The 27393-nt window shown below is 36.7% G+C and overlaps 3 protein-coding genes across 4 annotated transcripts; 2 read left to right on the forward strand and 1 right to left on the reverse strand.

Moving 5' to 3' along the window:
• Positions 1–1627: 1627 nt before the first annotated feature.
• Positions 1628–3662, reverse strand: LOC107585572 (transmembrane protein 199-like). The gene is made up of 6 exons (XM_016272645.1): positions 2514–3662; positions 2366–2439; positions 2172–2261; positions 2042–2084; positions 1850–1962; positions 1628–1756 (listed from the first exon to the last, which is right to left on the reverse strand). The coding sequence occupies exons 1-6, from the start codon at positions 2689–2691 to the stop codon at positions 1661–1663; spliced, it is 594 nt and encodes a 197-aa protein (XP_016128131.1). The 5' UTR covers positions 2692–3662; the 3' UTR covers positions 1628–1660.
• Positions 3663–7420: 3758 nt separating this feature from the next.
• Positions 7421–14265, forward strand: poldip2 (polymerase (DNA-directed), delta interacting protein 2). 2 transcript variants are annotated; one of them, XM_016272643.1, is made up of 12 exons: positions 7421–7556; positions 7683–7881; positions 8999–9080; positions 9163–9263; positions 9359–9455; positions 9587–9662; positions 10226–10333; positions 10422–10558; positions 13101–13127; positions 13236–13361; positions 13450–13529; positions 13744–14265. In XM_016272643.1, the coding sequence occupies exons 2-12, from the start codon at positions 7697–7699 to the stop codon at positions 13856–13858; spliced, it is 1134 nt and encodes a 377-aa protein (XP_016128129.1). In that variant the 5' UTR covers positions 7421–7556; positions 7683–7696; the 3' UTR covers positions 13859–14265. The 2 variants fall into 2 exon arrangements, with proteins under 2 accessions (XP_016128129.1, XP_016128130.1); XM_016272644.1 differs by having other exon boundaries at positions 9005–9080.
• A 1805-nt stretch (positions 14266–16070) lies between these two features.
• Positions 16071–25792, forward strand: LOC107585608 (leucine-rich repeat-containing protein 75A-like). The gene is made up of 3 exons (XM_016272697.1): positions 16071–17839; positions 21046–21174; positions 25676–25792. Exons 1-3 carry the CDS (start codon positions 17591–17593, stop codon positions 25790–25792), a joined length of 495 nt encoding a protein of 164 aa, XP_016128183.1. The 5' UTR covers positions 16071–17590.
• The last annotated feature ends 1601 nt before the right edge of the window (positions 25793–27393 follow it).

Genomic DNA, 27393 nt, shown 5'->3' on the forward strand with positions numbered 1-27393 from the left:
AGATGAGTTTGTTTCTTTGTTGGAAGTAGATTTGGAGAAATGTACTTCTCCAAATCACTTGCTCACCATTGGATCCTCTGCAGTGAATGGGTGCCGTCAGAAATTAGAGTTCAAACAGCTGATAAAAACACCACAATATTCCACAAGTAATTCACATGAATCCAGGCCATCAAATAACGTCTTATTCAATGAAAAGCTGCGTGTTTGTAAGAAACAAATCCATAATTAAAATGATTTTAACTTTAAACCGTTGCTTTCTGCTAAAATATGAGTCATCTGTCAAAATGTTGCTTTCTCCAGTGAAAGTCAGGTAAGAAATATGCATAGATTAAGCATCGTTTACAAGCGAAAGCGGTTCTAAACATATATGGATTTTGATGTGAGAGGACAACAGGGGATGGACCTTTTCACCGGAAGGAAGTATTATCATGGATTATGGATTTATATTTTGGCCATAAGTGATGAAGTCAAGTTAAAATGCCTTGACGGATTTGTTTATCACAAACATGCAGCTTTATGGTGTTACTATAGACTGGAGTCATGTGGACTACTTGTGGATTCTTGTGATGTTTTTATCAGCTGTCTGACGGCACCCATTCACTTCACAGGATCCATTGGTAAGCAAGTGATGTAATGATCAATTTCTCCAAATCTGTTCTGATGAAGAAACAAACTCAAGGGTCGGTATATTTTTGATTTTGGGGCGAACTACTATTTTAATTTCAGTGGATTATAGAGCCATTTTATAGACTTCGAAAATAGAGACAGAAATCTATTAGCGGATTTCATACTAATGAAAGATAGAAAGAAATAGAAATGTACAGAAAATAAGGTACAATATATCTAGTTTTCAAATAGACTGGCACATTCTTTTTATAACTATTTGTCTTTTTTTTCTAATTTTCAGTGGCATAAAAGCATCGTTTCGTATGCCACCCTGAGCTACACGTTTCTGGTTGTCTTTTCTACTGTGTTTCTGTAGCTTTGCCAAAGCTCAGACACACAGGTGCATGTGCAGGAAGTACTGTAAGCACTGGATCTGCATTATAACCGGAAATGCTATAAACCTGGTTAAACAAAGCTGGACTCTCAACAGTGAGCATCACCAGGGAGTGTGATATAATAAATGTTTTTCTTTTCTTTTGAATGCTTTTGAGTCAACTTAGTTTTTGAATGTTTTTTTTATTATTTTCTTGTAAAAAAAAAAAAGACACTTTTCCTTCTTGACATCTTGTGAGTCAGTAACAATCACAATAAACATCAAAGCACATACCATTTACAATCATGTTTCATAGTTATAAGTGAAACAAGGAATAACACTCCTGTAGAGGACATCCAAATAAATACGAACAAAGATAAACAAGACAACATGATCATAATGTACCGCCTAGTGTCTTGAGATCAAAGAAGTGGTTTTCAAAACCACTTAATTGATTAATTAATATTTCGATTAATTCACAACTGTCTGATTAATTCTCATTTTGGGCATTGCAGTGTAAATGATTCCTTTGTAAAAGCCTTTTGACTGAATATTAGATCAAAACGAATCTTTTTGATTTGGAGAAAAACAAAGCAAACAGAAAGCAGTACAGTGAAAAACATTAATGATGACACACAAAAAAAATGGAAATATTGCAATATTGGATCATTTTAGTTGGTATCAGGGCTCTCCAAGTTCTCCCTCCATAGTTCGGACCAGAACATAAAGCTCAGCAAGACCAACAACAGATGCTGCAATCACTGCAGCTATTACTCTCTGAAAGAAAATACATACAGAGACGTTAGAAATATGTGTTCAGTTCCAAAACTAACACTGTGCACTGATGGTGTGAATGCTGTGTGCACTTACCGCTGTAGTCTCAGTGAAGATATACTGGCTGCCCAGATATGAACAGGCAAATGCTGCAACTACAGTCACCAGGAAGTTGAATACAGTAACAACAACTGCCTTCACGGAACGCACTGCAGAACACAAATTACACGTAAGATGAACAAGACAGATAGGCATTAAAAATGAGAAGAGAAAAGGGAACATCCTGACCTTGTCGTCCAAAATCTGCTAAAGTTCCATGATGATTCATTTCCTGTTGGGCAAAATATAAATATACTGACATGATTTTCAACAACTATAGCGCATGTGTTTGATATAAAGACTGTAGAGGAGTGTTTACCTGTGGATTTACATTCCGTGTTATTCTCTTATATTCTTCATTGGCAAGTTTTGCTTTAATTTTTTCTAAGCGGGCCACCAACTGGGGGTTCTGTTGGGTGGAAATAAATACAATTATCCAGCTTAAAAAACTGTGAAAAATATCATTTCTCATATTAATATAAATACAAAGAGTAATGAAATATTCTCACTTACCCTTGGAGGTGCGATAACTTCTGGAAGATGAAGTGTGCTGTCCTCAAACAGTTCATGAAGATACACTGGATGCCCTACAATTACATCACACTCAGCTTGTAATGTGCAATAAGCATCAAAACGTTTATAGAATGAGCACGTTTCTTACCATTTTCTCGAAGAAGCTTGTGTAGTTTTCTCACAGTCTTGAATGGTATGATGGACTGATCTGTCAGAGCCTTCAATTCTTCCTTCAGCTCTTCTGACACGGCGGCGGAGGGTTCTTCCTCCAGCAAATCTCTCGCCTTCTCCCGAAATCTCTCTCCGATTTTAAACGAAGAAGCCATGATAATAAAGAAGCCTGCTAAAGTTCAGAACACCTTAACGTGCGTTTAGTAGTACTGTATATATATATATATATATATCTCAGGTTATGTAAACACTACTTAGAAATGTAGCGGAAAGCAAAAAATAACTTCCTCATTTAATGTATGAAATAGCTACAACTAGTCAAATTAGCGTCGCAAATTATAAAAATGAAAAATAGAAAATATTCCTAACAAAACTTAACCATATGTTGTTTCAAGTTAGTTATGTATTTTTTATCTTAATTTAAGCATGTTTCCTGTTTACAGCCCTACATAGCAGCTGATTTCTTCTTCAGTGTGTTTATAGGCCCGTTGCAAATCAACTGCACAATCGCACAGCGCCACCTAATGTCAAGGAACATATTCAGCCCTTTAGATTGAGGCGCAAGACAGATTTTTGTTCAAATGTTTTCTCTTAAATGCAGTTTTTAAAAGGATGCTTTAAAAACAAAGTCAATTATTTCTATAGGCTATTTGTTGAATAGATTAGCTTTTGATATATTTTAAGCTCTAGTTCAAGAATCAAATACAAGGGTTTGGATTTACTATATTTCCATTTGTTTATATAATGTTTGGCGAAAATAAAATACAATTAATAATTTAATACTCTTATGTTTTATTTTTGGTGACAAATAAAACTAAATAAAACATTTTCTAGACACAGAGAAAAGATGGAGTCGGGACTTATAAAAACAGTCAAATCCAGTGTCTCCTTACATGACCACAATGCCGAAATAAATGAAAGCATGTTCAGCAAATGTTTTTATTTTATTTTTTTATTTTTTTTATTGAATGCTTGAAAAACCAATAACAATTGTCATTATTGTCAAATCATAACAATACATTAACAGTCCAGGGTCGTTCAGTCTTTCAGTCCAGAGGAAGTGCCAAGTGCTTTAACAAAGCCATTGTTCTTAATGCTTTTAAGAGTGCAGAGAACTCAATAGAATAGAATAGAATGGAATAATAGAACAGAATCTTAATAAAGAGGTTTGCATTTAGAAAATTAGCATTTATGAATATGATATTAAGCTAACAGGAAAATAACGTTTATGAAACAAGTATCGCCTTTTTCACATTCATGAATACCAAAAATTACATAAGTAAAGTCAAAATTAGGATTCACATAACATTTGATAAAATCAAGAATGTTACACAAAAATTGCGTTGTATAAGAGCAATTCCAGAATCAATGTAAAGAGCTTTCAGGGTTTTCTAAACAGACAGAACAGTTGTAGCCTATTAATATCATTCTTAAGTCTTTTAAGAGAGCACTCAAATCTATGAATTCAACTTAAATTTAATTTCCACTTAGTGACAGGAGATTGGAAAAGAAAAACCTCTAGAAAATGTTCACCAAATGTACCACAAAAGGTTGGCCTATTTCATCTTCACAAATGTAAAGTTGTATGCCCAATTTTAGGATTTTTTTGTATTGATTTGAAATTATTTTATGAATCTCTCTACTCATCACTTAATAAGACAGCTGCTAAAACTACTTATTGATGGAAAAAATGTTGACTTTGATGTAAGGGTTACCTCCTGTGTTTTCTTTGAAGTTGACATTTTATGAGTACATTTTTCATTCATGTTATTTTTTATTTTGATTAATTTATGATTTTTTTTAATGTATTTTTTTTTTTAGATGTTTAACTTTTTATTTATTTGTTTTTTTTTCTGTTTATATTTCATTTTTATTACTCTTTATGTATTTATTGTTTCGTATTCTGCTTGTGTATGTATTTTATTGCTTTGTATCCCATGTGAATGTTATAAAAAATACAAATAAAAAAAGGAACAGAACGTTAGCATGTGTATTGTGTATGAATCTGCATCTGCAACGTTATTAAAGAAACTAGATATTATGCAAGCTAAAGCACTAAGATTGGTTCTAGGAGCAGTTAAGATGACACCAATTGCAGCTAAACAGGTGGAGTCCTCAGAAATGCCTCTTAAGAAGAAGAATTTAAGAAGAGAAAAACTAGCCATGGCATATTGGATTAATCTTCAGGGCCAAAGAGAGGATCATCCTGTAAGAGAAGTACTTAATGAAAGTTGGGAAACAGTAAATAAACCAGGTAAAGGATTTGCATGGAAAATTAAGAAATTGATCAATGAAACTGGAATAGAATCAAATAAATTTGCATCGGTAATAGTAACTCCTCCAGCACCTTGGTTATTAGAACAGCCTGAAGTTGACTTAAACGTACATAAAGAAATTAAGGGAATGGGGGAGGGGTTTACTTTAAAAGCGTATGTTAAAGAATATATAAAAAGTATGCATTATTCATTTCTCCAAATTTACACAGATGGATCAAAGAACATAGAAACTGGAAGGACAGGTGCTGCATTTTTCATTCCAGAATTTCAGGTTAGGAAGGCTGGAAGAATTACGGATGGTACTTCTCTGTATACAGCAAAGATGGTAGCTATCCTTATGACATTAGAGTGGGTATATGAAGTAAGACCGGATAAAGTAATAATATGCTCTGTACAGCATATAAAAGAGAAAGGGATGGACTTAGAGATGAATTACAATCCTTAGGAGTTAAAGAATTGTCATTAAGTAGTATTCTGAATGATGGTCCAAATGCAGGAAAACAAATAAGTGCAATCATGAGATTTCTTAAGAATTGTGGAATAATGAACAGAATTTAAGATTTAGGTGAGAAATGGTACATTCTCTTCACTCTCCATCACAGTAGGTGGCGGTATGCACCTATGAAGTTGGTTCGCAACCCACCATAAAACCAAAAGAAGAAGAAGAACGTTAGCATGACCCAGAGCCATAGAGAGAGAGAGAGAGTTGCGACAACTCCGTTCACGCCAATGGACCAGTTTTTTACAGCAATGGCGGATCGTGGAGCCGCTCAATAGTTCCCGGAAGTTAGCGCTCATACAGAAGATACCGCTGTGATTAACTTTTAAAAGGTAAGACATTTATTGAACAAAATTGTATATTATCAGCACATCTAATCAAATTACCCTGTGCATTAAAACAGATGATTATTAGATTATTCCTCACTTAATTGTTATTCATTCTCTTCATGCAGTTTCATCCATCGTTGTGTAATTAAGGCTTTTAAAAGTGATTTTGCTTTGAGTTATTTAATAGACTTGGATATATTGAAAAGGATGCAGATGGACCTAAGTGAGAATGAAAAGTTTGAAATAGACGAGCAGTTATCATTTCAGAATCATGCTAGGCTAAATTTCTAAAAAAAATTATTATATACCACTATATTATATATATATATATATATATATATATATATATCTCACAGTAAACCTGTACATTATTACTGTATTTTATACTTAAACGTCTTAGCTACTAAAGAAGCACTGTGTTGAAGGAACAGATGCCACAGGACTGCAATGTGATGGAGCATCACTTAACCATTTCTTCTGTTTTTCTCCTTCGCTGTCTTGCTTTCAGAACAAGAACCACCTAAAGACTCCCTGTAAAGAGACATCACCCTCACAATGAGTCTCTTCACTGGTTTTGGCAAGTCTTTCCCTGCTCTTTGTGAAAAAGTGCCAGTTCCCTAGTATGATTACATCACATTTTGTTGGTGTAATCTATAGATTGCTCCTGCTGACTATATCCAGCCTCTTACGAAGACTTCAGATGACCCAACACCTGTGAAGAGATGACGCCAACCCTTCAGAGGACTTCAGATGAAGCTGACTCTGAATAAACATACAAAACTGCTACATTTTCCTTGCATTGTAATCAACATGATCACATCACGTAACCATGGAAACATCTTACATTTTCCGTAGAGCTGCTTTGAAACAATGTGTATATTAAAAAGTGCTATACAAATAAATGTGAATTGAACAAAACTTAATGCATAATTTTTTTCCTCCTCTCCAGATCAGTGGGGTCAGGTAGATCAGTCCGCTATAGTTTGCTGTGCTGCATTATGAGTGCTCGTCACTCACAGAAAGGAGTGTGAATGTATGGCAGCACAGCAAACTATAGTGGAGACTGTTCAAGGACAACATGCTTTATAGTTTATTATAAATGTATAAATCGATTGCTGTAAATAAGTGCATAACAAAAGTCAACATACATAAAATATGATTAAATGTGTACAAATGTTTTAAGTTGTTTTAAATTGGAATATACTATAAATATATTTTTATATTAATAACTGAGGGGTGCACAAGAATCAAAAACATTAAAACAAGATTAGTTTTCACTTAATAAAATATCATTTATTTGGAATGAATTTTCTAAGACAACCAACTTAACATTTACCATGAGATTAGTAAAACGACAATGAACATTAAGATGTGATTGAACTTGACTAACATGCAAGTTGTAAGAACATATATACATAATTCTATTTATATAGAGGGGCTGAAGTTACCTTGGCAGAAGACCACGATGTCGTTTATATAACAAACACGGACTTTTACCATGGTAACTAAAGCCTAAAATATGTTAACAAGGCAGGTAAGGATAGCTGACCACATTAATCCTCAAATATTAGCGGATTTTATTTTTTTAAAATAACACTGATATAACTACATATATATACTACGTATACATTATTTTATATATAATGTAAATACATTATTTTATTGTCTACTAATTACCAAAAATCACAGTTCTGTCTCTCCAACTCAATGTATTTCAATTGCCCGCTATGAACTTCCTGGAACTATTTGAGGTCTACGTGAATCACGTGACGATCGAACATTTTGGACTTCCGTTGACGCAACGCTCTCTTTCCATGGCTCTGGCATGACCTATGTGTAGTATCGACGCTTTCCGGTCGCAATGCGTTATGGGAAATGGTGTGCCAGTTTGTAATGTCCAATATTGCAATAATAGGGTAAAAACTTAATTAAGTCTAATTTCAAACTCCTGCGTCTGAATATTCCTGAATTTCACGCGCTTTAAATGTGATTTTTGGGTTTAACATGTATGATATTGACTATGTCCGTGTGTTCATGTGCAGATAGCTAAAGGAAGATGGCAGCGTGTGCAATACGTCGGGGCTTATTGTCCACTGCTAGTAAATATAACCAGCACAAATGCACTCACAGAATACTGAGTGCAATAGACTTCAGCAGCGGATTACATCCGAAAAGAGCCCAGCCGTTGTGCTCAGCTTGCAGGCTGTCCAGTTTTCAACAGACGAGGTTCATGTCATCACGGTAAGAGCTAACGTTAGTAAAGCCAACGTCCTACCGTGTCCTCCTGTTACATAACTGTTGTAGGTATAGTTGCAGCAAACAATTTTGACAGCAGATACCTTTACGATGTGTCTGTGAAATGCATTCATGTTTATTAAGAATATAATATCAGCTATCATGTGTTTCATATTAGCTGTTGCTATAGTTTGAAGGATTCACATGCTTGCATACCTGCAATACTACTGCCATATTGTTTCAGTGCTCAACTCTGTAGTTATACAGTTCACTTTATTTATTTATTTTAAGTGTCTGGACGCCTGAATCTTGAATCAGATGTGTTGATGACACTATTTTTGAGTTGATTTTAAAATTCCATTGGAATAGGACCGGTACCAAAACACAAAATGAGGCCTACAAGAAGAACAAACCTCAGCCTTGCTTTCAAGCCCCCCAAAGCCATTCTTGATTACATAAATGACAGTCTGGGCCTGAGCCTGAGCCAACAGACAGTAAACAAGTCCTATTTTGTGGTCAGCATATGTCTGTCTCTTTAGTGCACCATGAAACTTTCAGGTTCGATGTGGTCTGTGTCCAGATCCTTTTTTCAGAATGTTGCGCAATATTCAACCTTGTTGACCACAAGTTGCTGGGATGTGTAATTCAGTGGTGTCATCCACTATATATATATAAAAATATTTTTTAAAGTATATGTTTCAAAATATATTTTCTACCAATATATTTTGGCCACTTTTTCATATATTTTTGAACAATGTTTTAAACATTTATATATGTTAAAAGACAATTCATTAAAGTTAAAAATATTTAAAGACATTTTAAATTTATATTTTGCTCTCCATATATTTCAATCCAAGAAAATACTTTCGCATATGTAACGTTTGAAGAAAAACTTACATTTCAAGGAACATGCTTTACAATGTTAAAAAAATAGCAATATTACAATATATGAAAAAGATTTAATATTATTAAATCATAAAAATCTCAACGCTATTCCTACTACTTGCCTGTAGGCTATTGTAAGATAGGAAATGTATTTTCTTGCCCCTGAAATATGCTGTATGGGATCCCAGCTAGGGGATATTACAATTTAAGTTTTTTTAAACGGATTCATTCTTGGCAGAAACAGACCGGAGGGGAAAGTACTAGAGCCTGTTGGAGTATTTGAAGCTCTGAAGCAGCACGGCAAATATGAAACCGGGCAGGTCAGTGATCATTTTAATCACAAAACACTTCATTCTGATTCCTCCTCTGTCGATATTCTAATTCTACATGTGCAATCCACAGCTATTCCTGCACAGTGTGTTTGGTTATAGAGGCATTGTGTTATTCCCCTGGCACGCTCGTCTGTATGATCGAGACGTGAGTCCTGCTGCTGCTACTGACAGGTATGTAGTAGAGGATTTTTTTTAGGCTTATACCTGATTAAATGATTTAGTCTGTGGTACAGCTCAATGGTCCTGTTTGTCGTGTGCTTTTTCAGCAAGCCAGACTCCACAGGCCATGGCTCAAAGGAAGTGAAGGGCAAGATGCATACTTACTACCAGGTCCTCATAGACACCAGAGACTGCCCTCACATAGTAAGTGGCATCAAGTGACATATGCAAATAGTGAATTAATGTAATGTATGTTTGACTTGGATGACTTAATGATTTTAGTGCAATCATGAGTCCATTTTTAACCTTAGTGACTGTGTTTTTGTCACCATTAGTCTCAGCGATCTCAGACTGAAGCAGTTACGTTCCTGGCAAATCACGATGATAGCAGGGCCCTGTATGCAATTCCAGGTAACTCTCACAATCAGTCACATAAAGATTCAACCATCCTTAAAGGGATAGTTCACCCAAAAATGAAAATTCTGTCATTAGTTACTCACCCTCATGTCGCTCTAAACCCATAAGAGCTTTGTTCATCTTTGAAACACAAATTAAGATATTTTCGATGAAATCCAAGAGTTTTCTGACCCTCCATAGAATAAAGTTGTTATTTTTGTTTTCTTTGTGCACACAAAGTATTCTCGTAGGTTCGTAAAATTAGGGTTGAACTACTGATGTCACATGGACTAATTTAACAATGTCCTTACTACTATTCTGGGTCTGGGAACGTTTCAGTTACATTGTTTTCTATGGAGGGTCAGAGAGCTCTCAGATTTCATCAGAAATATTTTAAATTGTGTTCCAAAGATGACCAAAGGACTTATGGGTTTGGAATGACATGAGGGGGGAGTAATTAATGACAGAATTTTCATTTTTGGGTGAACTATCCCTTAAATATAGTGGGCAGCATTTTAAAAAAAGTTCCATTATCTATTATTTTATGAATTTCTTCCTTGTCTGCTTATGTCTTTCAGGTCTGGATTATGTGAGTCATGAAGACATCCTGCCTTATAACTCCACTGAGCAAGTTCCTATCCAGCATGAGCTGTTTGAACGCTTCCTCATGTTTAACCCCTCCAGAAGTAACTAGTCCACTTATACTTTTGCAGCAGTATTCAAATTTTACTGATAAAATGTTTCTGATGGACTGCATTTACACTGTTTATTTAGATCCTCCGTTCACTGCAAGAGATACCCTACGGGCCTGGCAGGAGAAGAACCATCCCTGGCTGGAGCTCTCAGATGTGCACCGCGAAACCACAGAGAACATCCGTGTCACTGTTATCCCCTTCTACATGGGCATGAGGGTAAGAAATAGAGGGTTGCTATGTGTTGCAACAATTTCTCATTGCAGGTTGCTGTAAATGTACTAAATGTATACATTATTATGTATTATAGACCTTAATCATGGTAGCGCCATAATTCGTTTTTGACAGGAATGAAAAGAGGCTGTGAGGGATAGAAGTACAGTGTGTTCAGTGGAGATGTTTAACAACATACCATTGTTCAGCTGATAAAACCTCTTTCCTAAAATAAAAACTTTCAGAAGCAAAAATTTAACAAAACAGTTTTAAAAGTTATGAGTTGAGAAAAGTATGATATAGGACCTTTATATAATGAGTGCCATTGTAAAGGCTGGAAGACTATCCCTCACAGCCCTGTTTTCAAGCTATCAAAATCAACAAAAGAGCAATGATACGCAAGTGCTAGAACAAGTCTCAGTTAGCTTAACGCAGTACACGTAGCAAGTTTTTTTTGTTTAATTGTATAATAAATATAAAGAAAACCAGAAAGTATTCATGGCGCTTCCCTTTTTCCCACATTGTTACAGCCTTATTTCAAACTGGATTAAATTCATTATTTTCCTCAAAATTCTACAAACAATACCCCATAATGATAGTGTAAAAGAAGTTTGTTTGAAATCTTTGCAAATTAATTAAAAATAAAAACCGGGAAACAAAATAACACCATGTACGTAAGTATTTGAAAGCATCTTTGGCACCAATTACAGCCTCAAATCTTTTGGGTATGATGCGACAAGCTTTGATCATCATCATTTGGCAATTATCTGCCATTTTTCTCCTCTTCCTATTCACCTCTCAAGCTCTGTCAGGTTGGATGGGGGCAGACACACATTTTCAGGTTTCTCCAGAAATATTTGATTGGGTTCAAGCTCATGCTCTGGCTGGGCCACTCAAGGACATTCACAGAGTTGTCTATAAGCCACTCTTGCTGTGTGCTTAGGGTTGTTGTCCTGTTGGAAGGTGAACCTCTGCCCAGTCTGAGGTTCTGAATGCTCTGGACTGGGTTTTCATTAAGGCCATCTCAATATTTTGGTGCATTGAGCTTTTCTTCTACTCTATCGAGTCCCTCAGTCCCTGCCGCTGAAAAACAGCCTCACAGCATGAGGCTGCTACCAGCACACTTTACTTTTGGGATGGTACTCTGCAGGTGATGAGCGGAACTGGTTTCCTTCAAACATGATGCTTAGAATTGAGGTTCATCAGACCAGAAAATCTTGTTTCTCACAGTTTGAGGGTCCTTAAGGCACTTTTTTTTTTTTTTGCAAATTCCAAGTGTTTTCATGCGTCTTCACTGAGGAGAGAATTGAGTTTGGCCAAACCGCCATAAAGCCCAGATCAGTGGAGTGTTGCACATGATGTTTTTCCTTCTGTAGGTTTCTCCCATCTGCATACAGTGGGGCAAATAAGTATTTGATACACTGCCGATTTTTCAAGTTTTCCCACTTACAAAGAATGGAGAGATCTGTAATTTTCATCGTAGGTACACCTCAACTGTGCGAGACAGAATCAAAAAAAAAATCCAGAAAATAACATTGTATGATTTTTTTTAATAATTAATTTCCATTTTATTGCATGAAATAAGTATTTGATACAATAGAAAAATAGAACTTAATATTTGGTACAGAAACCTTTGTTTACAATTACAGAGGTCAGACGCTTCCTGTAGTTGCTCTAGGAAGAGTCCTGGTTGTTTCAAACATCTTCCATTAAGGGTAACCGAGACTACATGCTTCTGTGAACCTTCAATGCTGCAGAAAGTTTTCTGTACCCTTCCCCAGATCTATGCCTCGATACAATCCTGTCTCAGAGATCTACAGAAAATTCCTTGGATTTCATGGCTTGGTTTGTGCTCTGGCATGCACTGTTAACTGTGGGACCTTATAGACAGGTGTGTTCCTTTCCAAATCATGTCCAATCAACTGAATTTACCACAGGTGGACTCCAATCAAGTTGTAGAAACATCTCAAGGATGATAAGTGGAAACAGGATGCACCTGTGCTCAATTTTGAGTCTCATGGCAAAGGTTGTGAATACTAATGTACATGTGATTTTTTTTTTTTTTATGAATTTGCGAAGATTTCAAAAACTTATTTCACGTTGTCATTATGGGGTATTGTTTGTGGAATTTTGAGGAAAATAATGAATTTAATCCATTTTGGAATAAGGCTGTAACATCAAAATGTGGAAAAAGTGAAGCACTGTGAATACTTGGAATTTGTGTTGTGAATACACTGTGAATTTGTGTCTGGAATGACATGAGGGTGAGTAGTAACAGAATTTTCATTTTTTTGGTGAACTATCCCTTTGAATTCAATATGGCATCTAACCAGATTAAGGTCTATACACTACTGTTGAAAAGTTTGGGTTTTGTAACAAATGTAACATTATAAATGTCTCTACTGTCTAAATTTGATCAATTTAATGCAAACCTTGCTGAAGAAAAGCAGAATTTATGTATAATTATAATTTATATTTAGAGTATGTATGGAAGTGAAGTGAATGTAACTCCTAGTCCTGATTCTGACCTGTTTTTGTTTGTCAACAGGAGGCTCAAAACTCCCACGTGTACTGGGTAGGCAAAATTACCTAATTATGTTTTTTATAATAACTCAATAAAAGGGTTATATATAGAATAGCCATTGGTGACCTGTTAGAGATAATATGTTGATGTTTTCCTCAGTGGCGGTACTGCATCCGTCTGGAGAACCTGGGCAATGAGGTGGTTCAACTCAGGGAAAGACACTGGAGGATCTTCAGTCTCTCAGGGACTCTGGAAACAGTCCGTGGCAGAGGAGTGGTTGGCAAGGTTATTAATTAGCAAAAGCATAAACCAGAGTTAAAGACTATGGAAATATGATTTGTTTGCTGAATGCAATCCATCATTATCTCACCAGGAGCCTGTTTTGTCAAGAGAACAACCTGCATTTCAATACAGCAGTCATGTTTCACTTCAGGCACCCAGTGGACACATGTGGTGAGATTATCAACATACTCTTACAACCAAGCTAGCTTTACTTTTTTATATATATATTTTTTTTAAATCATGTAGCCGGGAAATGTGGTCCACCTGTTAGACTGGATGGCTGAATGCTTGTTTTTGGTGTATCTGAATTGACAATGTGGTTTCGCTCTGTTATGTTGTGTTTTAGTAATGACGCATGAACATCACGTTTTGTTTTCTTGTTTAGGGGGACATTCTGTTTTGAGAGGACAGATGGCTCACACTTTGACGTGCGCATTCCACCTTTTTCACTAGAGAGCAATAAGTATGACAAAGCTCCCCCTACTGGCTATCCCTTGTAATAAACCTGCACCTATAAGCCTACCATCAAGGCTCAGTTCAGCATCCCTACGGCTGTTCCCTTGGAGATCCATGTTTTACCTTCCTTATCAGTGCTCCTTGAATATACAATGGTTTTTGCAAAGCATCTTTCAGTCTCTGACTGCAGCGCTGAATATTTGTAGCAACTGCATATCTTTAAAGGAAAAAAGGAATAGTAAGTTGAAATGAGGAGTTATTAAATGTGATGCAAGTGTGCAATGGGGATGTGATTCTTTCAAACTCTTGCACCTCGAAAGGCCGTATTAAGAAGTTTTGAATGTGATTTGTTTTTGTTTTTTCTTCTATTTATTTGGACGGCTGTGTTCATCATTGAATAAGCTTATTAGCGTTAATCAAGCGTATTGTCAATTTATCTTTAAGTTTAAACCCCTCTTATCATCAATTCCTTACTTATATTCTAGAGAAGACAGTCGGTGGACATTCTCCAAATGCAAATAGTCTAATTAATGGCTTGCTGCAAAGTTTATTCTAAGGCCATGCCAAAGTCAGCCAGTGAAATGTGGTTTGACTAAGAAAGCCTAATGGGATAAAACTGTATCAAGATCATCTTGTAACCAACCTTTGATCATATATTTGGATTAAACTACTGGATGATGAACTGCTTTACTGTTTACTGTAAATATGTTTGTAAAAGCATAAATAAAATGATATTTCCAATTTCCTGTTCTTATTATGATTAATGTGGTATTCCAATAGCTGCTGCTGTTCGCTACAAAGAAATGGCTTGAAATAGGATCAATAAATATGTCAGGTCAGTTACTTAATTCAAATTTTCAATATGATATATTTACCTTAAATAATACTCCATAGTACTTCAAGTCAAGTCACCTTTATTTATATAGCGCTTTTAACAATACAGATTGTGTCAAAGCAACTGAACAGCATTAATTAGGAAAATAGTGTCAATAATGCAAAATGACAATAGTAAACACTCATTTTTCAGATAAAGACAGTTCATCATTGAATTCAGTGATGTCAACATCCAGCTCAGTTTAAATAATATCTTTGCAATCATGTCAACGATATCGCTGGAAATGAAGTTTGAAAGGAATAGTTAACCAAAAAATGAAAATGTACCATCTGACATGTAGAAGAACTCTTTTCTTCATCAGCTCAGATTTGGATAAATTTAGCATTGCATCACTTGTTTACCAATGGATCCTCTGCAGTGAATGGGTGCCAAGGAGTGGAAGCGGTCGACTGCGGCATAATAAAAGCTCCGCTGCTTTCGAGCCGTGTGTCGCGCTCGTTCAGCGGCCTCGTTTCGCTTCGACGGCTTTCAGCCTCACCCTGCTTCATTCTACGACGTTAATAAATCTTTAATGCATTAGCTCATACATGAACATGATTTCTGCCCGAGTCCCGTCGGATTGCTTCGGCTGTGGGGATGAAGACGACAACTCCCATGATTCCACACTCAATCACGGTGTCATCAAACTATGCCTTTGTTTGTTTTGAATACGCGCCCTCTATTGGCAAAAAATGACATATTGTGCCTTTAAAATTGAAATGCCTTTATGATGGATTTGTTTCTTACAAACACGCAGCTTTTCGCTTCACAAGACGTAAATTGAAAAACTGGAGCCATGTGGATTATTGTGACATTTTCATCAGATGTTTGGACCCTCAATCTGACGGCACCCATTCACTGCAAAGGATCCACTGGTGAGCAAGTGGTGTAATGCTAAATTTCACCAAATCTGTTCTGATGAAGAAACAAACTCATCTACATTTTGAATGGCTTGAGCTTGAGCACACTGTCAGCAGATTTTCATTTTGGGGGAACTGTTGCTTTAAGAGTTTTATTACTTTTTTCCAATTCCAAATTTTCGTCTAAGAACAAAAATTTTTGCAGCAGATGACATGCCATGTGTTAAACACCAGATGTCAGCAAAGAAAGGCCAACTATTAACGTAGCGCACAAGTCAATGATAAAAAATAACTTGAGGAGAATCTATGACTACGCATATACGGGGGAGATATGGGATTGCCCATACGTGTGAATGATTATTTCATTTCCTTTAAAGTACTGAAATGCCTCCTATAGTGCAGAACTGGAGCAGTCCCAATAGCGACCATCTGCTCCACTTGGTTAACTGTACCAAGGCAGTGGTGCATTCTCGACTATAGATTGAAACACAAGTGGAGGATGTTGCAGACCGCTCCACCCCTCCCACACAGCCTGTGTCGAGACCCAGAGCTTCTCCGCTCCATCTGAGTGATGAGAGACCGTTCAGTCGCTCTCCTCTGAACACACCCTACCCTCAGACGGGACACACCTGGGGAGAGGTCATATCAGAGCGGGAATTAATTGGACATGGCACATTTCAGCAGAGAACAGTGATATTTCTGCGGTCTGCGTGGAAGAAAACACTGGAATGACTTGAGCTCGGAGGAAAACAGTGACGGACGACGTAAATATTTACATGCCCTTTTTCACAGCAGTACTGCTCGCCGTCGACTAAACTCACACTGAAACCTACATCGTGTGCCTTTGAGAGACTGCGGAGGAACTGCGATGTTAACACTTACAAACAACGACTGAAATAAAAATACGGGCGGGAAACGTAACATCCTGCCGTAAGATCGTGCTAGAATTCTGTTGAACCCGACTGTGAGAGTTTCTGGAGGTTTGCGAGACTGCTCTCCTCTGCGGTCATGCCGCGGGCATCATCAGATCTATTCCCTACCTGAGTGAATCGAGGATTACTGGTGCTTTGGCAGAAGATATTAATTATGCCCTAATTGGACTGAAATACAAGAAGTTTGGAATGTAACACGCAGTGTTTTAGATGGTTTGCCGCCTTATAAAATTCCAAAATAATTTTGCGCGTGCAAACGGAGGATTCTAAAGAGTGAGCAACGGACGTTACACGAGTCAGCTGTGAATGATATAAAAGTTCAACGTTTTGTAAACTACAAATTGGATGAGAAATGTACGCAGTGGAGTCAACTTTTTAAGTAATTTTATGAGCGTAATCGCTTCGTATCGCGGAACCCAAACGGTCGTTTTGCGCTCCTTGTGCGGTTAACCCTCAAGACGTTTTAAACAAAACACAAGTATTTTTGTGAGAATATTGTGATGTGTTTATACATGGTAATGTGATAAATAACGACAGTACAGTGTTTTATTGATGCAGCGCCCGATACAAACATCATGAGCAGCTGTTGCTATGGTTACCTACGCAGAAGCGATTTCTGTTCGCGTAGGTAAATTTTGTGGTTACTGAAACGTTATTCGAACGCTGTTGAAACATATAAATGCTTATGTAAAAATACATTTCTAAGACCCCCAACTTTAATTTGGGGTATTCATGGCTTAATTAGGGGGTCGTACATCCCCCCAAACCTCCCTCATATTTCACACCCTGTGAATGAGCACGTTTGTGAAACAGATTTTACTGAAATGCCAAGTTTTTGTAATTTTATTATATAATTTCACATCTTAATGCAAGTATATTTTCTCTGTCAGCTTAGAGATGACAGGTGTAAGGTGAGCAGAAGGACTTTTAAAACACTGTTCTCCAATAAACTTTATAGGAACACTAAAGCTTATTTCTTATTTTCATTTGTTTCTTACTAAATTTTATCTCGCGTAAAATTAAAAGACTTTTAATAGTTAAATGTGGATTCATTTTGAAAGTATGCCCAGTCTGGAGGCCCTTTTCCAGGGTGAGACTCTATAACCAAACATGGGAGCGAAGCAAACGAAGGGACAGGAGGCAGGAGCGAGTCCTCAGAGCACAGGATGGAAACGGACCCCAACGAAAGAGCGAGGAGACATCCTTACTTCTATAATGTTGAGGTCAGGAGACAAACTGAGGAGCAGTGGGACTCCTCCTCCCTACCAGCGGCGCATCGGGATGATACAAGAGATGATGCTGATGGCAAAGCAGGGGAAACACGATGAGGCGACAGAGATGCTGAAGACTCTCCGGCAGGTAAATACCACTCCATGATTCTTGAATAGATTAGGTTAAAACTCAAATAGAGGTAGAACGTTGTCAGAGTTCTCTCTCTAATGAGTTCTTGTCCACCACAAGTTGATTGTCAGCTCTGTTATCCATTTGTGTACCTGTCAGCTTTTCCTCAATTTCGTAAACAGCACTTGAAGAGCTTTTATTGTGGCAAATATTGTCCTGCGAAGCCCTGGCACCAGTCTTTTTTGGAGGCTCCCTGTGGTAGTAGTGAGATGTAATGTCCAAATGGCAAGAAATCAGATCACAAATAAGAAATTATGTTGCAGCTTTTTGTTTGCATATGTCAGGCCACCTTGGGCTTCTCAGCTAGTAAACAGAGGCCCCAAAGCATTGAACTCATTGGCCTGATTTGTAATCTGTGGCCCATGCAGAAACCCCACTTTGCTTTACAGCAGAAAGAATCATATGTTGCAATTGGGCCAAAATGTCAGTCCTATACTGAGTTGGTGTTATTTTGAAAGCTGTTGAAAGACATAAACTCTTCTTCCAAAACGCATCATTACTGTCAGTGCTGATGCAGACATATCTGAGATACAGCAAGACTCCTGCAATAGTTTCCCCAGCTCTATAGATTCTGCATTTCACAGAATTCAGTGCTATTGGGACAGATGCCCGTTTTACAGTCCTGTGAACCTGTGAGAACAGACACAGCTCAAGCTGGCCGAAGAGTAATACTGCACTGCATAAACACCAACTGTTTACTTTGGGTAGTGATTATGGATGCTGTCAGTAAGCGCAATGCTCTGCTTTATATCGAATGGTTGTCTCAGATAGCTAGTGACTCTGTTTGATGGGTATATGCGGCCAGAACTCTTGCCCCATTACTATTTTTTGATCCAGCTTTCCTCAAGAGAAACGACCGTCTTATGTCCTGGAAGGTCATTTTAGCAGGTCTGCTGCACTTTGCTTCTGTGGAGGATTTTCTGCATATGGGCAGCAGGGATCAAAGACAGAGTTAATAGGGATTTCTAATCCTCCATAGGTAGTATTAAAGGAATTGTCGGGCAGTGACGAAGCAACAGCTGGCTGCGGAACAAACTGCAGGATTTGTTCTCAAAAGGACCTTGTGAAAACACTTATGGAAATAATATAGGCTACTTTAAAAGAAGATACTTAAGTGCAAGCAAATGTAATGTTTTTTGACACTTTTTTTGCATGTTATTTACAATCAAATTAACGTGTATTATAGTTTAAATGAATATTGAATGCAATTAATTAATAACTTATGTTTTTTGACCCACTCTTTAGTTTACCGTTATGCTTGATAGTAAATTAGTACGACTTACTATATGGTAAATTTACAATTTAGTACATTTAAATTATTTAAACTTTAAATGTAATATCATATAACACACTTAATTATATTTAAAATTATAATCAAGTACTTTACATGTGCTATATTGTTTTTCAACACATCAAAATAAGTGACTTCTTTAAAAATGTAATGATTTAAAATGAACTTTACAGCTTTTAATTAGAGATTATTACAAAGTGCACTTTAAAAGTGTGTTAAGAAACATGAAATTTACCCTCTTTAAGTACACTTAAGTGGCCTTTTATTTGATTAATATTAAATTTCCATTACATTAACATTGCATTTCCAAGTACAGTTTCTTTAAAAATATACCTTTACGATTTGAAGTACACAATTAAGTGCACTTCTTTTTCACAAGGGGCAGATTTTTACCCCAAGTAAATGTGAGATTTTTGCTGAAATGCATTTGCAGTGTATCCTGCAATGGGGGTTAAAGCACATAATGAGCAAGAGAGTCAAAGGACAGCATCTCTTGTCCACTGGTTACCAAGTGCACCTTGTTGCCCGGAAACCATGAAAATGGATGGGCCTTTGATTAAATGGAAATTGATTAATCAAGATTCTGCTCCATAGAGGGATGATAATGATAAACCAAGGCTTATGCTCAGCATGCACAGTTTAGGTCCAGGGTTTTATGGATGGAGGGAGAGAAATTCAATAGTAAGTTTATAGTGACATTAAAATTATTCAGCCTTTTTCCTTAACAAAGACTAACCTTATTCACTTTGTCATACTAATGACGATTTGTTTCATTCACACCCACCCATTTCCCGTTGGTTCGCTGTTGATTATTTAGCATTTGGCTGTAGAGCCCTCACCCCCACACACATTTGCAATTTTTTAAATTGCTGATCCCCGTGCCTGCGCTTTTCCTTTACTGATTTGATAATGTAGATTAACTTTTCCATCAGTTTAGCTTTTTTTACACAGTTAAAGGATTTGTTTTCTATTTTTCTGTTCTAAATAGACAACAAAGTCTTTTCACTTTTTAGGCCCACATTTTGACATTTCATTTAAATGATTTTAGGAACACTGAACATCATCATTAGGAAGCGTATATAAATGTTACATGCACATTTACATTTATGTAAATATTTATTACAAATAAAAAGCTTCATAGATGACATTAGAATTTAAAAATAAGGAAATAAGCTTTTAAGGTAAAGTTTACCCAAAACTGAAAATGTGCTCAAAATGTGCTCACAGGCAGGCAATGCAAGATGTACATGAGTTTGGTTATTCATCAGAACAGATTAAGAGAAATTTCACATTACATCACTAGCTCATCAATGGATCCGTTGCAGTGAATGGGTGCCGTCAGAATGAGAGTCCAAACAGCTGATAAAAACATCACAGAAATCCACAAGTAATCCACACGACTCCAGTCCATCAGTTAACTTCTTTAATGGATGTGAGAGGATAAGGGATGTACTTTTTCACTGGGGGAGTTATTATGGATTGTGAACGAATTTTTTTGGCCAGAAGCAGCAGTTTAAAGTTAAAAAGTCTTAATGATGAATTTGTTTATCACAAACATGCAGCTTTTCACTTCCCAAGACTTTAAGTGATAGAGACATGTGGATTACTTGTGGATTATTGTGATGTTTTATCAGCTGTTTGGACGCTCATTCGGATGGCACCCATTGACTACAAAGAATCCACTGGTGAGCAAGTTATGTGATGCTAAATTTCTCCAAATGTGTTCTGATGAACAAACAATCTTATCTACATCTTGAATGGCCTCAGGGTGAATAATTTTCATTTTGGGTGAACTATTCCTTTAAGTGTGATCTGCTGCTGTAGTCTGTAGTTCTCATTCTCTTGACCTCCCTGTATTGTGTCTTTTTTCCAGGATCTGGGAATGGAGTCAACCTCTCTGGATGATGTTCTCTACCGCTATGCCAGTTTCCGCAACCTGGTGGATCCCATTACCCATGACCTCATTATCAGCCTGGCCAAATATATTCACTGCCCAAAGACGGTAAAGTGCTTCTGTGATTCTTGACATGCACACACCTAAACACACGCACACACACTTCTGTTTCCCATTTCTGTTCTATTTCTGTACATTTCTCCTATGTTGTGTTACGTTAATATTTAATGAAAAGTGCCTTATAGCACTGCCTGGACGGCACAGCAGATAGACGTGCAGAATGAAACTGTACCATTCCAGTGCAGTGAGCATTAGGATGAAACCCAGTTGCTTAAGCATGTGTGAGTCTCTGTGTGAGGCAGAAGCAGAGATGAAGGGAGCGGAGAGGGTAGAGGCAGAGGGAGGTGTTTTGCCGGATGAGTCACACACACACTAAAGACCAGTCAGCCCTCTTTCAAGACTGCTGCTGCTGCTGCACTTAATGAAGCAAGTCAGGCACTATATCACACCACTAACACCCTGCTCAGCTGCTATAGAGAGCTGCACAAACACCTGATCCTCCACCAAAACAACAAGGATGCTGCCGATTGTTTTCTTTACACTGAGCTCATCACATCTTCTCTAACAAAATGTGGTTGTGTAAGTCTCATGAAATCTGTCAAGAAAATTGTTTTATTTCACCCCAAAATCAAAAGAAAGAAATAAGAAATTATAGTTTGCTTAAACAAAATGAAGTCTTAAGATTTTTTGTGTTGTGTTGTTATTTTTATTTAAATTGAGAGCACTTCCTCTCTCAGTGCTCGTTGTCAGAATGCAAAAACAATTTATTCTCATTAACATAATAGGAAAAAAATTGAGAATTTATGTAGGTTATTATTATATTACTGTATGTATTGTAGATAATTTTTGTACTTTATATTTAATTCTGGAAAAACTTAAAATATTAAAATATTAATGAGCACAACCGTTTCCAACAATGATAATAATAGGAAATGTTTCTTGAGCAACAAATCAGCATAAATTGATTTCTGAAGTATCATGTGACACTGACGTCTGAAGTAATGGCTGCTGAAAATTCAGGTTACACTTTATTTTAAGGACCAATTCTCACTATTAACTAGTTGCTTATTATTATCACCGATATTACTAGCATATTGGCTGTTTATTACTACTTATAAACCACATACTAATGCCTTATTCTGTATGACCATATTTTAGATCCCTTTAAGTTTAACTATTAATAAGCAGCAAATTAGAAGTTTACTGAGGGAAATCTCTTAGATAATAGAGAATATGTGTTCACTATTATAAATTGTTACCAAAATTCAACTAAATGTATAAATTTACACAAAAATGTATCATTTATTTACTTATCTTTTTTTTTTTTTTTTTACTTTCTTTTGATTTTATGGTGAAATATGACCTGGACCTCCATCCATTTTTCAAACCATATGAGAGGGCTGGAGCCTATCCCAGCATCTCAGGCAACAGGCAGGGAAACACCCTTAACAGATGGCCAGTCCATGACCTGCATATTATTGAGCATATTAGTGAGAACCAGCCATAGAAACATGCATATGCAATAACTTTAACTAAGCAGACATAATGAAATGTCAACTAAAAGTGGGGAGAGTGAGAGTTCACACAAGAGCGTAAGGTGACATTTTCTCTAAGTGATGTTATTGCAAGTAGCAGTGGAGGAAGACAAAGTAGAGACGAGTTCAGTAATGTGACGAAAGGAAAGCTGGGCTGTCTGTTACACTCTCAGAGCTGTCAGAGCCCGCTGGGTGAATGATTACATTGCCAGGGGACCCACTGTCTGTCTGCAGGGGGGTGCGCACTAGAGCTGACCAGCCAAGTGGCACTGTTAATCTCACCATCAGCACCCACTAGGCTTTACTAACACATAGGGTGTTTTCCAGACATCTCAGTATCCACAGACATAGTTCTATCTCTCATCCCCTGCAGAGGTCAAGACCTGGTGCAGCGGGGAGATGTGATGGCCGGATTGATTTACATATTGATGTTTCCAGTTCAGATACAGACACCTGAGCACAGACAATGTGTCCTTGATGAAATGCTATGTTACTGTTAGCTTGGATTCCTGATAAAAACAAATTTCATTTGGTCCAGAGTAAGACCTATAAAAATGTGGTCAGTGGTCCTGATCCTGTGAATTTTATAGCCGACTCTGCGTGTTGAGACATTTTTGTAGGTTTTAGTTGGAGCCACAGATGAGACAAGTGTTAGTACTTGAAACTAATCTAGTCATGTATGAGCAGTGCCCTCTCATTCACTCAAGTGCACTGAACCTCATTATTACCTGAAGCAAATCAATGTAATTCCAGTAATAAACCTCTGTACATTTAACTTACTGTTAATGGACAATAAAAAAAAATCTCATAACCAGGAATTCACCTTTGCAGCTCATAATAATGAATTGAAATATGCTCCGTTATTTTATACTATTTAAGTATTTTAATATTTTGAAGAATTTTTTTTAAAGATTTTATTTTTGGCATTTTGCCTTTATTAAGATATGTGACTCTGGACCACAAAAACAGTCTTAAGTAGCATGGGTATATTTGTAGCAATAGCCAAAAATACATTGGGTCAAAATTATAAAATATTATTATTTTTGTTTTATGCCAAAAATCATTAGGATATTAAGTAAAGATCATGTTCCAAGAAGATATTTTGTAAATTTCCTACCTTAAATATATTAAAACTTAATTTTTGATTGGTAATATGCATTGCTAAGAACTTCATTTGGACAACTTTAAGGTGATTTTCTCAATATTTAGATTTTTTTTGCACCCTCAGATTCCAGATTTTCAAATAGTTGTATCTCGGCCAAATATTAGTAGATGTATAAATTTCAATTTCGAAAAATTTACACTTATGACTGGTTTTGTGCTCCAGAGCCACATATGATAGTGTAGAGTAGACAGGAAGCAAAGGGGGATTGAGAGAGTGGGGTGGGATCAGGAAAGGTCCTCGAGCTGGGATTCGAACCTGGGACACCCACAACACAGCGTCGTTATATGTCAGCACACTGCCCACTAGGCTATCGCCCTATATTTATAAATATACTTCTGTTGAGCTCTAATTTCAGTTGTAGCTTTAGTCATGTTATTACTTAAGTTTAAACTAATTTTGTTAGTTGCCAAGGCAGCATTTTAAGTTTGTTTTATTTTATTTCTGTAAACATTTCTGTAAAACAAAAATTATTTGTAACATTTTACTTAACAGTAACAACACTTATATAATTTTTTTACATGTATTTTGTAATTAATAATAATTCATTACATTTATATAGCGCTTTTCTAGGCACTCAAAGCGCTTTACATTGTCAGGGGGTATCTCCTCATCCACCACCAGTGTGCAGTATCCACCTGGATGATGTGACGGCAGCCATAGTGCGCCAGAACACCCACCACACACACCAACTTATTGGTGGAGAAGAGACAGAGTGATGAAGCCAATCAGTAGATAAGGGGATTGTTAGGAGGCCATGATGGTTAGAGGCCAATGGACAAATATGGCCAGGATGCCGAGGTCACACCTCTACTCTGGGATTTTTAATGACCACAGAGAGTCAGGACCTCAGTTTAACGTCTCATCCAAAGGATTAGTGCTTGTTGACAGTATAGTGTCCCCGTCACTATACTGGGGCGTTAGGACCCACACAGACAACAGGGTGAGCACCCCCTGCTGGCCTCACTAACACCTCTTCTAGCAGCAACCTAGTTTTCCCAGGAGGTCTCCCATCCAGGTACTGACCAGGCTCAGCCCTGCTTAGCTTCAGTGGGTAACTAGTCTTGGGCTGCAGGGTGATAAGGCTGCCGGTATTAAATTAATTAGTATCAATTGGTATTAGATATTGAATTATTTTTACATTTAGATTATCACTGCAGTCATCTTTGAATTCATATACTGTAGTTTATTATAAATAATCAACAACATTAAATATAATCTTTACCAAATCTCAAAATGAATATCCATTTTCATACTAAATTTCTAATTAATCCTGAATTCACAAAATAATATAGAATTAGAATATTTATTAGCCACCTATTGGTTATCATCCAGAAATGTAATATCAGTGCATCCTTAGATTTAATTATTGGCAGCCCTGCAGGAATATGCGGCGCTTTTCTTTTTTTGGTAATTTATGTGTTAAACATTGGCAGAAATAGTTTCTATCTAGAGGAGTGTGGCAGTTACTTGAGGCAGTGTGTGTATGAGTGTCCGTGTCTCTCTGCGAATTGGATTGCTTTAGGCAGTGATGAATGTGAGTTAAAATAATAAAGCTTTCCAGAGATGGCCATACAATACATCAATTTGTCGCTAATCCATTACATGCTAATGCATTTTACCAAATCACATGCATACGCACTCCCTAACCTCAGATGACCTAATGATAGAGCCAGACTGTGTTTGTGACATGTCGGTCAGTCCATATAGCTTTGCTCATCTGTCATCATAAATGTCAAAGAAATTAGTATTTTACCTTGAGGGCTCAGATACCCTGATCTTCTGTCAGTTCCCATTAACCTGCTGTGTGTTACAGCCTGATTGATGTGGTCTCTCTCCCTGTCTTTGTCAGGAGGGAGATGCTTTGGGTGCCATGGAGAAGGTGTGCCGTCAGCTGACCTACCACCTGAGCCCACACTCCCAGTGGAGACGGCAGGGGCTGCTGAAGAGAAAGCCACAGGCCTGGTGAGAAAGCAGAGCTGACAAGCAGAGAGGGGGTCTCAGATTTAGGCAGTGAGGGCATATGCTGCCTTACTTTCCTCAGTACAACAATAAGGGTTTTTTTACACCTCAGTTTAAAGCGCTTTTCTTTTTGTTTTGTCCTGACTCTTCTCTCTTCTGAGGGTTCCCACAGTTATGAAAATTGTGGTAATAAATTAATATTTGGAATTTAGTTGAGATATTAAAAGTGGGTAATTCAATAATTCAAGTCAATATAAATTTTTCTAGTGATCACACACCAAAAGTTTGGGGTCGGTAAGTTTCATGATCTCTTATGCTCACAAAGGCTGCATGTATTTGATAAAAAAATGAATGAATGAATAAGTAAATGAATAAAAAGAATACAAAAACCGTAATATTGTGAAATATTATTACAATTAAAACACTTATTTTTTCATTCATTTTAAAATGTAATTTATTCCTGTGATGGAAAGCTGAATTCTCAGCAGCCATTACTCCAGTCTTCTGTGTCAGTCTTCAGAAATCATTGAAATATGCTGATTTGGTACTCAAGAAAAATTTATTATTATTAATGTTGAAAACAGTTGTGCTTCTTAATATTTTAGTAGAGACAATTTTTTCAGGATTCTTTGATGAATAAAAAGTTTGAATGAACAGCATTTATTTTAAATAGAAATCTTTTGTAACATTATAAATGTCTTAACTGTCATTTCTTATTAAATTAATGCATCTTTGTAAATTAATTTCTCAACAAACAAAAAAATTTGCTGACCCCAAAACCTTTGAACTGTTTGCTGAATATATGCTATATTATCTTATAATTGCTTTGTATATATACTATATAAAATATTTAATATCATATAAATAATAAATAATAATAGTTTAAAAGTCATGTAAAAGTAATGAACCCCTGTTATGAATAGTTGTTCATTCTCAAACAAAACTCTTCTGTACGTTAAACCTTGCATGCAAGCCATATTAATCTACAACTTGTGAATCATTCTTTTTAATTGATTCTTTTCAATGAATCAATCACATGGATTCATTAGCAAAGTCCTTATGGACATTTATGTCAAAATTTGTCTCTTTCCATTCTTTTTCGGGCTCTTTTTGTTTCTTTTCTTATTTTCTGTCTAGGTCTCTCCTGCCACATAATTACTTTCATTTCACATGAAAACATTGCATTTAACGCTACATTGTAAATTACTTTGATGCCCGTATCCTTCAGCCCACATACAGTAGCCTAGTGACTCACAAGTGCCTCACTTTGTTCATTAATTAAAGTGATTAGTTGGTTTAAAAATAAAAGGCTTTCCGACTTTGCAGAGCAGGCAGTCAAAATGAATCATGTCTTTGCCAGTTGTTTGTCCATGTACTGATTCGTCAGCACTTAGGGATTAATTACGCTTTAAAAACCGCACGGCTAATGGAGCGTTTCATTTGAGGATTGGGTCCTAAGGTTCTGATATCCCCAAATTGTTTTAATACACAATATCTCCTATTATATCTCCAAGACAGCTGCATATACCATCCAAATCTCATCACCTGTGAATTGGCTCCTCAACGGGGCTTTCAGAGGTTTCCTTTCCGTCCATTGATGATAAGAGC

This window comes from Sinocyclocheilus grahami, unplaced genomic scaffold, assembly GCF_001515645.1.
Source record: "Sinocyclocheilus grahami isolate Dianchi unplaced genomic scaffold, SAMN03320097.WGS_v1.1 scaffold72.1, whole genome shotgun sequence".
Classification (NCBI taxonomy): Eukaryota; Metazoa; Chordata; class Actinopteri; order Cypriniformes; family Cyprinidae; genus Sinocyclocheilus; species Sinocyclocheilus grahami.

Bases quoted from the DNA above. Each gene is read 5' to 3' on its own strand.
- LOC107585572 (XM_016272645.1), bottom strand. From the start codon at position 2,691: ATGGCTTCTTCGTTTAAAATCGGAGAGAGATTTCGGGAGAAGGCGAGA. The intron at 2,262-2,365 runs GTAAGTGAGAAT...TCCACCCAACAG, and splicing joins AAGTTATCGCACCTCCAAGG to AACCCCCAGTTGGTGGCCCG. The intron at 2,085-2,171 runs GTAAACACTCCT...TTTGCCCAACAG, and splicing joins CACGGAATGTAAATCCACAG to GAAATGAATCATCATGGAAC.
- poldip2 (XM_016272643.1), top strand. From the start codon at position 7,697: ATGGCAGCGTGTGCAATACGTCGGGGCTTATTGTCCACTGCTAGTAAA. The intron at 7,882-8,998 runs GTAAGAGCTAAC...CATTCTTGGCAG, and splicing joins ACGAGGTTCATGTCATCACG to AAACAGACCGGAGGGGAAAG. The intron at 13,362-13,449 runs GTTATTAATTAG...TTATCTCACCAG, and splicing joins GCAGAGGAGTGGTTGGCAAG to GAGCCTGTTTTGTCAAGAGA.
- LOC107585608 (XM_016272697.1), top strand. From the start codon at position 17,591: ATGGGAGCGAAGCAAACGAAGGGACAGGAGGCAGGAGCGAGTCCTCAG. The intron at 17,840-21,045 runs GTAAATACCACT...TCTTTTTTCCAG, and splicing joins TGCTGAAGACTCTCCGGCAG to GATCTGGGAATGGAGTCAAC. The intron at 21,175-25,675 runs GTAAAGTGCTTC...TGTCTTTGTCAG, and splicing joins ATATTCACTGCCCAAAGACG to GAGGGAGATGCTTTGGGTGC.